The sequence below is a fragment of the Echiichthys vipera genome (assembly GCF_963691815.1).
Source record: "Echiichthys vipera genome assembly, chromosome: 1".
Classification (NCBI taxonomy): Eukaryota; Metazoa; Chordata; class Actinopteri; order Perciformes; family Trachinidae; genus Echiichthys; species Echiichthys vipera.
In genome coordinates, this window is record NC_139826.1 from 15,534,307 (window position 1) to 15,548,010 (window position 13,704).

General features: G+C 42.6%; 1 protein-coding gene across 2 annotated transcripts in view; it reads left to right on the forward strand.

The window, feature by feature from the left end:
* Positions 1–13,704, forward strand: part of shf (Src homology 2 domain containing F) — a 101,720-nt gene that overhangs the window by 9,354 nt on the left and 78,662 nt on the right. For both annotated transcript variants that reach the window (XM_083936656.1, XM_083936657.1), the window contains exon 2: positions 7,263–7,395. In XM_083936656.1, coding sequence (XP_083792782.1) covers positions 7,263–7,395 — 133 coding nt within the window. The remainder of the gene's footprint in view (positions 1–7,262; positions 7,396–13,704) is intronic.

Consider the following 13,704-nt stretch of genomic DNA (forward strand, 5'->3'; position numbering starts at 1 on the left):
CAAAATTGATCCAGTTAATTATTGAGCTATTTGCAATAATGCAACAAGTTAATTTTGTGGACACCAAACAGACTAGACACCTAAATTCCTATTAATACTTTTAAGACATATTAATATGAGTATTAGAGTTCATATAAATGTTTATATTCTGTGTCTTGAAGCCTAAAAGTGAGTATAGGGGCATTTTAGGAGGCTACAGTGTACTCTTAATGGCTTTTAAAGATGCTCGGGGAGATAACATCCACACAAGACCTCTACAAATACACATAACTGCAGGAATTACGTGGTGGGATTCTGTTAAACTGCATATTGATGAGATGAGACAGGCAAATGTTTGGTGAAATCCAGCTAGACAAAATGCTGCTCAGGGAGGTTGAAGATACACTGTCTTTGTGCAACTCATGCACACACATACCTGATTTGTGAGTGCATGTGCAGTGTTATGACGCATAGTATACTGGACTATAGGTGCCTTAAAAGCCTCATAATGCACAAGAACCCATACTTACAGTATGGATGTGAGGACTATCCAGGTGTACATAATGTGAACACCCCTTCCCATTCAGTGCAGTATTTTCCCACAACTGTGGTATATGTTATCAGTGTCACCGTTGCTGCATCTGGAAGCATTCCCATGCAACTATGATCAACAACAGACTAAATCAGCTTCGCCAAAAGAACCAGCTTCCCCCCGACTGCCGTGCGAGAGCCGCCCCACATGGGTAAGAGTGCAGAGATCTGAAGAACCAACATTTAATGTGGTCTGAATCTTAAAGGGGGCGGTGTGTAATAAATAAGTCAGCAGCCAGAAGTGAACCGTTCTTTGAACAGTGCAGATGACGCTGGGGGAGATACGTGAAATTGATGGCTGAGCAATTTGATGTGCCAAGAGTAAAGCAAAAGTCTAATCCTCAAAACATATACAGTAAAGTATATGTCGCACACAGACTCTGTAAATCCTGAGCTTGCTATATTATGGTCAAGAAAATGTGTGGTAGGGAAAGCAATATGAAAGGGATGTTTTTTCCCATAAGCTTATGTATGTTTCTCAACTACTCATAAGGTCAGTCATGGCCTGAAGAGGTGCTGGCATGCTTTTATCCTGTTGTCTGTGAAGTCAGTATTTGTTTGTGTTGATTCACAAGGATGAGCATGCTTGCTAACACTGAACCGCTGCCGTTGAATGATTCCCCAATTTTATTTAAAGCTATGGAAATGAATATACCTGGAAATAAACCATTTTTTGTTTATCTCAAGTGAAGTGCTCTTCATTGGGGTGTGGACTGCAGTAGCTTGTGACTGATTGCCAAAAGGCGTCTTTATAGCAAATCTAGTAATTTGATTAGCTGCCTCTGCACAGACTCCTAAGTAGGCCTTTAGAGGAGGCACATCACTCTTCCAAGCTCAGAGAGAGGCAGGAGCTCCAACAGCAACCGTGTTTCTTTGGAAACATTTCAATAAAGTTTCATTAATGTCAGGTTTGTAAGGTGGGAAATGCACTCCTGCAGTGTCTCTCCTTGAGGCAAAGCCAGTTTTCTGTCTGCCTAATCTGTTTGGTAAATATATTGTAGAACCCAACAGGGCTCAGTCTTCACAAGGGGCCTTCAGTGGATTGTAACCAGATTTGCGCTCGCTTTTTAGAGACGTAAAAGTATTGTATTGATAGTCACTGCATTATGTCAACAGAGAAGCTGTGATCATGCTTGCTTAAATAAATTGCCTTGAGGGAGTGTTTCTCTCCAGTATGTTCTCTCTAGAAAATTGTGGCCCAGTTATCTTCGGATGACTGCACACTGCACACAGCATTCATTCCATGTTCACAGACAAAGATAAGATGAAGGAGCTATCAGCAGAGGAAATGCTTACTGAGTTTGGCCTTTAAATAAACATTTGAACAGCTTTCTATCCAACACTTCAGGAGTAAACATACTTTATGCATGGCAGAAATAGTGCCCACTGCCCCCTAATCTCACCTCCCTTCCGCTCTTCTTTAAATTGGCTTTCTGTCCTTGCAACTGTGGCACGCTCTCTTTTTTGTTTCACTGAGGAACACAAGAGCAATAGCAGCAAAAAAGCCTTTTGAAATGCCTTAATGCAATTGAGCTGCTAAGCACTGAGTTGTATTAGGTTATCAGTGGCTGAAATCCTTTGTGGCATGAGACATAAATCACACACGTCAGTTTTCTCCTCTTTATTTCTTTTTTCCCCTCCTCCCGCGTTCTACAGCCTGCTGACTTTTCTGGCAGTCTCAGGGGGGGCTTCAACCTTGACTAGTCTGTGATGCATTCAATCCTTCCTGGACCAGCCATGACATTAATATCATATTCCTGTCTGCACTCATTCAGCGAGAGTAAGATGAGTCTTTATTTTCATATACAGTATGTCTGAAATAATAAGCCTGCAGTTATACTGGTTGTTTGTGTTTCTAAAATGGCAAAACTGGTGCAGACACAGAGAAATGAAGCAACCTATTTTCAAATTATTATAACCAAATTCCCAGCCGAGCTCAAATTTCAACTAATGGAGATTCCGAGTTTTTTTTTTTTGCTCCTGATTATCTGATGAGCCAACCAGAACACATTCTCTCTCCATTAAGAGATTGTAGCCCCTATTTTCTCACTTTTAATGGCAGACTGAGTCCCAATCCAATTGTAATCCTACCAGCCCCAGCATCGTCAAGATCTAGCATTGAGCCGAAATGGCAGGTGCCTGTTATAGTCTCTCTCCTTTGCTAATGTTTCCCCTCTGTTCCCACCGATTTAAAGTCAGCTTCATCGCCTGAGAGCTGTAGTGCATTTCAAGAAGTCTGTTGCTCCCTCTGTTGCGAGTTGCCAGAGCTCTGGCAGGTGTAAGACATGGCCAACCTGGGATGTGATCTGTGGAATGAAAGTAATTGAGTGAATTCTCTCTCAATGCTGCAGAGCAGTAAAGGACTGAGCTACCACAGGGACACGGCCTAAGCCTGTGAGGTGGCTTTGTAAGATTCATATAGGCTTACAGCGCAGCTTAGCAAAGACCTGATGTATTGAGGCACTGCAGTCTTGTGCTGAGGGGGAATTTTGCTTTCATGACAAGTGTGGCTTGGCTGCAGTCCTGACACACCCTGGCATGCCACAAGGCAGATGGTGTGTCCCCAGGCGACGCTGCGGCTCTCTCGCACCCCTCTCCTCACAACCCCATGCTCCTCCTGCTGTCGAGTAGTCATTAGTGCAGTGGGACAGGAAGGACACATTGGAACGATTTGGAAATATTAACCGCCTCCTCCACCCAAACATGAACTAGGCTGCAGGGGCCGGGTGATGCCGCCTTACGGAGGAAATCTGTTGATCTAAATAGTCGATGGTTCAAATTCCCAGATGCCAAGGAAAGATCCTGTGCACGCCAACAATAGAATACTAGTTGTACATAATACTGGTTTGTAAAGGTATGAATGTGACACACAGGGTGGAGCTGATAATAACCATGTGGCTGAGAAATCCCCCCTCCATTAACGGACAGCTCTCAAACAAACAACTCATATTAGTAATCTATTTAACTACCATAATGTTGAGCTATTTTTAACCCATTTGCCCAATAATTCTAAATGAAAGTGAAACAGCAATATGAACTTGACCGACTGGTTTCTGTTTCATTCTTATTCAGGCTGGTAACTGGTCTGTCATCATCAGCTGAAACATTTTCGAGGAAAAGAAAACACGACTGTCCCTGCTGACTGGAATTAGAACATGAGCCAGGTGCTGAAAAGACCTTTTACTGCCCAACTCTGAGCTAAATATGCACATGCCTGTAAAATGTTAATCCTTTTTTTTGTAGTGTTAGCTGTTTGATGACAAGCATTTGCAACCTTATTTAAGTATATGTGGACACAGGGGCCATAATTAACACGTTCACATTGTTTGCAGCTGCAGACGTAAATTCCTCAAATTAGGCCAACTGAATCGAGAGTGGGAATTGTTGAGTCTAGAAACTTTCTGTGTTCCAATTGCATATTGTCTCGAAATTTTTCAAGTTAAAATTGTTAAAAAGCATATTCCAGATACTGGCTCAGCCTCTGCAGAGGTAATTTTAAAAGAGCAGAACAACCAAGAGCCACTAGTGACTGATTACCGGTTCCTGTTTTGCTTCCAGCATGCCTATTAGACTTTGATTTAGCCTGATTTTGATTGTCTGGCAACAGTAAAAAGGCACATAAATTAGCGTTCAAGTGAACCTTATCTGCCCTCTAGTACCATGCTACTTTAGGTATTACAAAACCAACATTTCCAAGCCATAAATATTAAGCACTGTTGCATACCAGACCCAAACTGAAAGTGTAGTGATGGAGTCTTGAATGCAAGCTTTAGTTTTTATCCATGATTCATTTAATCCCAACACATCACTCTGTCTGATGCTATCAGAAGTTTTCATCACATATCCTGCCCTTTATTTGTCATGCATTATGTCAACAGGAAAGGCGAAATATGATGTCATGTGTTTGGAGTGGCTCCATAACTCAATAAATGATTGCCAGTATTTCCTGCAACATGCCCAAACAGCCTTTGGCTCATGAAGGTGCATGAAGTGGTAATAATGTGGTAGAGTATGAGGTTTGAGCTCTGCTAAAACCTCACTGTGGGTGAATATCTAAACTCCCTTTGTCATCCGAAGCTGCTGAATAGAATGTAAGATGCAGCATTTGGAGTGTTTTATCACATTTGTGGGCAATGGTCTCAAACCTCGAGCCACTCTGCTACAGAATTTGTAACACAGTCAAATGGGCACTGGCCTTCAACCCTCCTATGTAGGTGATTCATATGTTTTTTTTAGTGAGGGTTACTTATTCTTAGGTTTGGACTGTGTTTGCAATGACTGTATCTGAGGTGGGTTTGGCACACGCTATGATTACTGATGGTTTCTATGCAACAAAGTGCAAAATGGTAACACTGTGGCTGTAACGCATAATATGCAGCACGTTTTTTGGGATCTCTGCCGCAAACGTGTTGCTTATCGGAATAGATGAATTTTAATTTAACTTGCGAGTGAATTATGTATATATTGTGTGGCACAGAAACAAACAAGGACAGTGTTTGTGTTGGATTTTTCCCCCTGCTTGAATTCACAAAAGCAAAACATTTGAGGAACCCATAATTATGCTGTGGCAGAAAAAAAGTCCTAGTTATTTTCCCCAAAACAGACGGAAAGGGAATATTGAAGAAGGTGGATTTAACACACAGTAGCTGCTATGAAACACATCCATGGTACTAACTTCCTTTGCTATTATTGCCTAATCCATGTATAGTGCAGATGATCTGTGCAGGAATATACCTGCCAGCATTTCACGCTCACTAAGCAGCTCACAAATGATACCTAGTGATTTTTCTTGCATTGAACACATACAAACTTTTTGAGACTTTGAAAAAAACGTACATTAAAAGACACTTGACCTTGATGTGTGTGTGTGTGTGTGTGTGTGTGTGTGTGTGTGTGTGTGTGTGTGTGTGTGTGTGTGTGTGTGTGTGTGTGTGTGTGTGTGTGTGTGTGTGTGTGTGTGTGTGTGTGTGTGTGTGTGTGTGTGTGTGTGTGTGTGTGTGTGTGTGTGTGTGTGTGTGTGTGTGTGTGTGTACTGTGTGTACTGTGTGTACTGTGTGTACTGTGTGTACTGTGTGTACTGTGGCACTCTCACGGGTGGCCTGCATATGGGGTTTGCTTCTGGGAAGTGTGCTCCCTCTGTGGCAAAGATGGACAGTGGTTGTTCTCAGGAAAGCTGGCTAGGTGGAGGCACAGCACGGCGGGCATGAGGCTCGTCCACCTCCAGTCTGCCCCACTTGACCCCATCCACCAGATGAGTGATGAGCTTGTTTATAATGAGAGTAAATCCCTTCCTCTTACACATGACTCATAGGGTGTAGTACCAGTCATGTACGTGTTTACATGCTGACTTAGGTGTATGCATGAGCGTTTCCTTATTTGTTTAAAACCCTTGACTGAATGCAGTGCCCTTACTACTACACTGTCTACTACTACAGAGGTGTCTATAGAGAGTTTCCAACAGCAGGCCAAAACCCCTGCAGTCGCACCCTCATTAGATCCAGTGTCCAAGAGGATGGATGGCTCAGATGGGAGTCTTTTTCCTTTCAAAGGGTAGATCTTTACTTTTGGAGCAGTGTCCTGGTAGATGAAGCAAATATTTCAAGGAAACAAATATCCCCCCAAGGCACTATAGATATGGGCTGGTGCTCTGCTCCCTAAAGGTTTGAACTGTATTTCTGGGTCTTGGGACGTCCACCTAATTGCCATCTACTGCACAAAATGCTCAGCAAAGGAGCAGGACTGCAATTAGCCGTGGCTCACTGCCAGCTCGGCATAAATCTGCAAAATTGTTTCTCTTAAGAAAGTTGAGCAGTTGTGGCTCAACTTGTCCTCTACTTTTGAAATGTAGGCCTATCATATAATTAGGCAGACCAGCAGTAGCAGAGAGCGTGCTGTAAGCCTAAAAGCCGAGACATTGTGCTGATGTGCTGAGCCTTACAGAAGTATGTATGTGTTTCTCCCTTTATCTCCTGGCCTGCCTAGGTGGTTGTCACTTGGTCCTGTCATGGGCCGCAGCAGTATCTAGCCCCTTTCTTATATGAACTCCGAGCAATGTCAGGAGATTCACGTCCGTACATAGTCTGGAGTTTGTCTTGCACAAATGCAGCACACAATGGGAGCTTCTCTGTGTCAGATGCATTCTGACTTACTGGATATACGTTGGGTTTAGGCGAGGGGTGGCGCCTGGTTAAAGTGTGGATTACGGAGCAGTGTTGAAGCTGGTTCATACTCGTCGTCTTACCAACAGTACTTTCCAAATCTTACTGTCGCTCTAGTAAGACATTTTCGTTGCTGTCTTTGTGTAAATCACTCTTCTTCGTCACCCTCTGATGATTTGTTGTCTTCCTTCCTGTGCCGCACTGAGATAGAGACGTCATCAAAATATTCCCTCCCGCTTTCTATGAATACACCGGGCAATAAGAGGCTCTATTCACACACGAGTTAACAAAGGAGATTAAACGTCATTGATGTCGGATCGGACTGATTCAGACACTTGCGACCCCGCAAGGTAATGTCTAGATAATTTCTGGTTTGCAGTGCATGTGTGAAAGGGGCTTCTGTCATGCAACTGTTTTGACACCTATGTTGTATTGTTCAACAGAGCAGCAAAATGAATGCTACCCCCCCCCCCCCCCCCACACACACACACACACCTCCATCTCATTGTTACTTGTTTTTCTGTTATTCTGCAGCTCATTATCCTTGAAGACTACGCAGACCCTTTTGATGCGGAGCAGGCTGGCAGCACTCAGACCAGCACGGAAAAAGTGACAACTGAGAATGATGGCTACATGGAGCCATATGAGGCCCAGAAGATGATGGCAGGTAGATCAGTTTACAGTTTTCTAATATCTCTATTTCGTATCACCGTCCACCTTCACACCTTCAGTAATTGCAGGTTAAGTAACAAGCAACGGATTTTGTGTCTTTGTTATTATTTCATATTGTGTGTCCTGTGGAGCATTAATTAGTATGCAGTGTGATTTGGCCATATGTTTCCAAGCTGGGAATTGATGAAGAGGCTCAGATGGCCTAATGGCGCTTTACATGACAGGTGCAGCAGAGCAAATTTGACCTTTGTGTCACGAAAGATGTCAAAACATTTTCAAAAGCACTGACTTTGCCCCCCCAGAAATCATCGTTCCAACGAAAAGGGAGGTGGGTTTTTTTTATGTTGTTTTTTTCCCGCTTGACTGTGATCAAGTGGAGACAGCCACTTGCTGGGATTTCCAGGAAGGGACAACAATAGCTCTGTGCTGCTAACATAAGAATTCAGCCGAACCACATTCTCCACAAGGCTTTGTCACGGTCACATTCATTCTGTGGCAAGTGAGCATAGCAATGACAAGGAACCAAGAATGTGCAGAAAGAGAGGGAAAATGATGAAAAATGTGGAGAGAACAAAACATGTGGCAGCCGTTTTCCTTTCAGACCTTCATACCAAACAAAGGAATGTTACAAAAATGTTTGTATGAGCGTCCAACCTCAAATGGATTTTTCTGGAACTTACAGTAGATAACTGCGAGATATCGGTACTTATACCCATAATGACACAGTCATATAATCTACAATACCTGGCTACCTCTCACCCCTACATACTGTACTCATATAAACGCACATACACACACTCGCTTCCATCGCTCCCACAAAGACAAGACATGAATGTCCCTGTCCCTCCTCAGCAATTTTCTTTTAATGGGCCCCAAGACAGTCTCTTGTTTTGATCTGTCTTACTGGTTTGACCTCTGGTCCAGTCATTGCCTCAGCTGAGTACAACAACTCAAGATTTATCGCCTCTCTCAGTTAGAGGAAGCTGTAAAGAAAACAAATCTGAGGCAAGGCTTTTGTGGTATCATTTGGATCTTGAACTTATTCCAGGTTTTTCTGTGCTTTCTTAAATTCAGCTCGACACAGTTCTGCATTTGGCTGTATTGACAAACTAAACTATGCTGGCAGCAATCGTCTGTTTGATCTGATGAAGTCAGTTTTTTTTTTTTTTTTGTTCCTGTTTCCGTCTTTGAAACCTGAAGTGGTATTGTTTTCAGGCTCCCTGCTTCTATCCATCATATCTATTGATTGCCACTTTTTGTTTTTTGTCTGACGTTTTGACAGAGTTGGCAGGGCGTTGTTTTAAATGGAGCTGTTAGTGGATTTCTTTGGCTTTACTGTCATCCTTTTAATAATCATAATGATCCATGGATTTATTCCATGGATGGGTCTTTTCACAAGCACTAAATAATGCATTAAATAAAACATGCATGCACATAGGTAGGAATGGCATCATTTGAGGAGGGTACATTTAACAATATTTGATATATTCACTTGCAAACAGGCAATTATGTGAAATGTCCACACAGAATGGTTCCATCAAATGTCTGAAAGTAGTTCGGATATAATGATGACTCTGGGTTAAAATGTAATAATAATCATTCTTATAGCACCCATAACACATAAAAAAAGATAATGAAAGAAAATGATGGGCGCCAAAAACCCAAATGTTATGTTTCACTGGTTCATCGTTGGTAGCATAAGTAGTGTTGCTGATTTTCTTTTAACATTTATGTATCCAGACCAGAAAGGCAGAGCATGAATGCTCTTTTTCAGCAGCTCCTTCCTCCAAATTTACACACATTCACACTTGCCCAGTTCAGCACCCAATGGTACAGCTAGAGGTTAAGTGCCTTGCCCAAGGTTTCCCCAATGATGTAATGAGGGTCATGTGATGCTCTGCATGTTCTCTTACTCTACATAACCAGATGTGTGCACAGATACATCAGTATACTCACCATGGATAGAGAGTAATTGCGTCATCTCTCATTCTGACTGCGTATTGGTCAGGCAGAACCGCACACTCAGAATTTAGTTGGCTTAAAAGGAAAGAGAGGAGACATTGCAGGGGCTTCTGCACTGAAGCAAAGAAATGACCAAACTGCTCATGTAAAGCAAGAGGCTTGCATCTCTCTCATCTTTCTCATTCTGTCACAATTGCTCTTCCTCATCTCTTCTCTTTCAGTCCCCAAGCAAGACAGTTTTGTGTTCTCCTTATGACAACCTGCACAGTTAGATATACGTGAGTTTTCTTCAGCTCTAAGACTGTTGGCTGTAGATAGCCGTAGCTCTAACATCCTCCCTCTTCTTCTCTGCAAATGCTTTCACAGATGGGTGCAGATGGAGACAAAATCCTGAACCTGCCAAAACAACAGAAACTTTTCTATTTATGGCTGTCAGAGCAAGTTTGTAATTTACCACCAGCCAAATTCATGTCATCTATAAAACGGTTAGTCGACCTTCTCTATAAAAATGGGCTTGAGCTGTCTCAACTTGTAAAACTCAAAGGTGTGTAACTGATAGTTTCTCATAAAAAGTGTTTCCAATTAATTCTTATAAGTAGGCCGAAAATAAATCAGACTGCCAGACGTTTTAAGTGTGTCTTCACAGAAGACCTTTTACATTTCAAGTTTAAATACAAGATTTACTTTGAGCTGCTGTCAGCTTGACTCTGACAAACTTACACATACACAAACATGCACTGCCGTGTCAATTAATCAATTTTTTCGAATCAATCTCAGTAATATAAGGCTCCTAGTACTACAAATAATCATAATTTCCTATATAAGAGGCCTTAATATCAGTCTTGCATACCAACTTGGGAAATTCCTGTTTGTAGCTGATATTCCATGTTTTCTGACACATGTAGAAGCATGTCATGACCTCTTCAGAACTGGACGCCTCAGAGTAATATCTTTAGTGTTGAGTAATTACTTATGGTTTTGCACTGCACCAAGCAGAGATTAGAGGATGGTCAGACAGTAGATACCCTGTAAAGCAATAGTTGACTAAGCTGTTTTATAAATGGTTTCATGGATTGAAAGTCTCCATAACGCTCTCATTAACATGAGGTACTGTATGTAATACACAATTATACAAAAAGAGTCTGTTCATAGCACGTATGAGGCCAGTCTGAGTTTGCTGATTAGAAAAGGCTTTTCTCATTCTTTTGCTCTTTCCCTTGCATTTTGCATTTTATTGAGCCAATGCAGACTAATGAGTTAGACAACCTGATTGATTATTATGCTTTACCATTTATTCACTGCAAACAATGGGATCTACAAGCTACAGGAAGGCCATACATTTTAAATAGATAAAAAGCTTGCACAAGAAAGTCCACTGGCAATAAACAGCCAATTAGATGTCTGTGTGTCCTATTCTTCCTGCTTGTGTGATTCCATTCAGTGTGAAATTTCGAAGAAGCTCCTTTAAGTCTTTAAAGGCAACTTATTCTTTATAAATGTGTTGTCCACATGAGAGAAAATTAATTTCAAGGCACACTGCATCGTTGAAGTACGCCTTCTTTTTTTCTTAAGAAGCACTTCCACCCTTCTTTTTCACTTCCACAACTTAAATTTTAAAACGTAAGAAACCTCAATGAGATTGCCGATGCAACACATTGGGTTAGAATCAAGTGACCAATTGACCGTGTTGCTTTATTTTTGAAAGGTCCCATATTATTCTCAGGTTTTTCAGGTTCATACTTTTATTTTGGGTCACTACTAGAACATGCTTACTTGCTTTAATGATTAGAAAACACATTATATTTTTCTCATACTGTCTGTCGGAATATAGCTGTATTCACCCTCTGCCTATCCCCCTCCCAAAAAAGCCGAGTCTGGTCTGATTGCTCAGCGTTTCCGGGTCTTCGGCCTCTGCCAGTCAGCATCTATGCACCGTCACTGCAGCCGGGGAATGACTGTAGAGGCACTTTCTACCAATAAATAGTATAGTTTTTACATCTGTACAGAAGCTCTTACGACTCATTTAAAGACAAAGATTTTGAGATTTTCACACTATTTATGTCTGGCTTTCCGTTATCTGGTAATTGCAGTTTTACACTTTTTACCAGTAAAATCTGTTAAAGTCGGACAAATTTAAAATCCCTCCAGTCATGGTGTTCAGTGAAAATAATTCCCTCTATCCTTATTTTTTCGTTTGTTTTCAAATAGCCAAGTAGGACCAGACCACGGTCTCTCTCTCTCTCTCTGTGTGTGTGTGTGTGTGTGTGTGTGTGTGTGTGTGTGTGTGTGTGTGTGTGTGTGTGTGTGTGTGTGTGTGTGTGTGTGTGTGTGTGTGTGTGTGTGTGTGTGTGTGTGTGTGTGTGTGTGTGTGTGTGTGTGTGTGTGTGTGTGTGTGTGTGTGTGTGTGTGTGTGTGTGTGTGTGTGTGTGTGTGTGTGTGTGTGTGTGTGTGTGTGTGTGTGTGTGTGTGTGTGTGTGTGTGTGTGTGTGTGTGTGTGTGTGTGTGTGTGTGTGTGTGTGTGTGTGTGTGTGTGTGTGTGTGTGTGTGTGTGTGCGTGCGTGCGTGCGTGCGTGCGTGCGTGCGTGCGTGCGTGCGTGCGTGCGTGCGTGTGTTGTCTCTCTCCCAAGAGCTATCCTTAGTGAGGTTGAGCCGACTGATTTATGGCCCTGCTGGAGGAGCATGTCACGACTTCCTTAACCTGAAAAGCCAGCCCCACCCTCGCGTAAACTGCTCCACACTGCTGCCTGCCGGGGCTCCACCTGCAGTTATGTGAAGACATGTGCACAGCCACTCTGTCTTTACAACGTTTCCTACGTGTGTTTCCAGAGTGCCTTGAATATTTGTCATGTCTACACGCGTTGGCTACTGCATGTGCTATCCTTGTATTCATATCAGTCTGTTGAACATATGTGTGTGTGAGAGCCTTAGACAGGACGTTTTTCCCCCTCATTGTCAGCTGGTCTTATGGCACGTTGAGTTATTGTATAGAAGGTGTATATCTTGTATGTTGGTGTACATATTGCAGAAGCGTGCAAGGTCGCAACAGAGTTCACGCTGGCACATAATCCTCTTTTCTGTATTTTCTTGTCCTTTTCACATGCATAGATGAACATAGATAATTTTAATAAGGACACCTATACACACACACACACACACACACACACACACACACACACACACACACACACACACACACACACACACACACACACACACACACACACACACAGCTGTCGACAGGGCCATTCCCTGCATACCTCAACACAAGCAGCAGCACCTAATCTAAAGAGGAGCTGTCGGAAGTAGAGCTAAAATCAGCTTTTGGGATGTTACTTTATCGGCTCTACTTGACTCTATTCCCTCGTACATTGTTGTAGCTGTTGAGACTTGTTACACTGACAAGTACAAGAGGCTGGGCTAGTACTGCATGGCGGTCTGCGTCAAGGTATTTCTCAATGAACGCACGCTCATCGTCATACTCATCGACCATGTGAGAGTTTTCCCACAGTGCAGAAGAGGCCTGTTGTGCAAACAGCTTGCATGATTGAGCTCTCCCGAACAAACATTCTCCAATACAGTCCACTTGTTAGTCCTTAAGCCATAGCCATGCTGCTGCACCTAAAGTGTGTGTGTTGAGGTTTGTGAATGTGCGTCAGGGTATCAGAAAGAAACAACCCCTCCGGTGTGAAATATTTTACACCAGTGGTGAATTTATTACACTCAGTGTCAAAGTTGTAACCTCAATTTGTCCTCATCCCATCTTTCAGGTCACACTCTGTCATTTCGCAGCAGGAGAGTTGTGCAACAGGGTTAGGATGCCTGGAGGGAAAAACCTTGATGGTTTCCATAATGGTCGACTCATGGTAGACAAGTGTTCGCTATTTCTCTTTCTCTCTCTCTCTCTCTTTCTATCTATCCATCTATCTATCTAGTTATCAGTCTCTCTCTCTCTCTCTTTCTCTCTCTCTCTCTCTCTCTTTCTCTCTCTCTGGGAAATTTCTCCGGGCACTGGCACCTCCTGCACCACACTCCCAATGATGTGGAGACTAGCATCCAGTGCCAAGGAGATGAGTCATTAGCAATGGAGTTGATTATTTCAATTACTCATGATAGCGTGGTGCTAAGCCCCCTGCTTACTCCAAAGTATGAATGCCAGGAACATTACAGGTTTGGCCTGAGTGGGTGAGAGAACACTTTCAGAGGTGGGGACACGGAAAGAGGGATGACGAAGGGAAAGTAGAAAGATAAGACCAAAAGAGCAGAAAAGAGAACCATGAGACAAAGACTGGCCGAGACAAAAAAGAAAAGCAAAGGTGCTGACTGGAGAGAGACCTTAATGCAG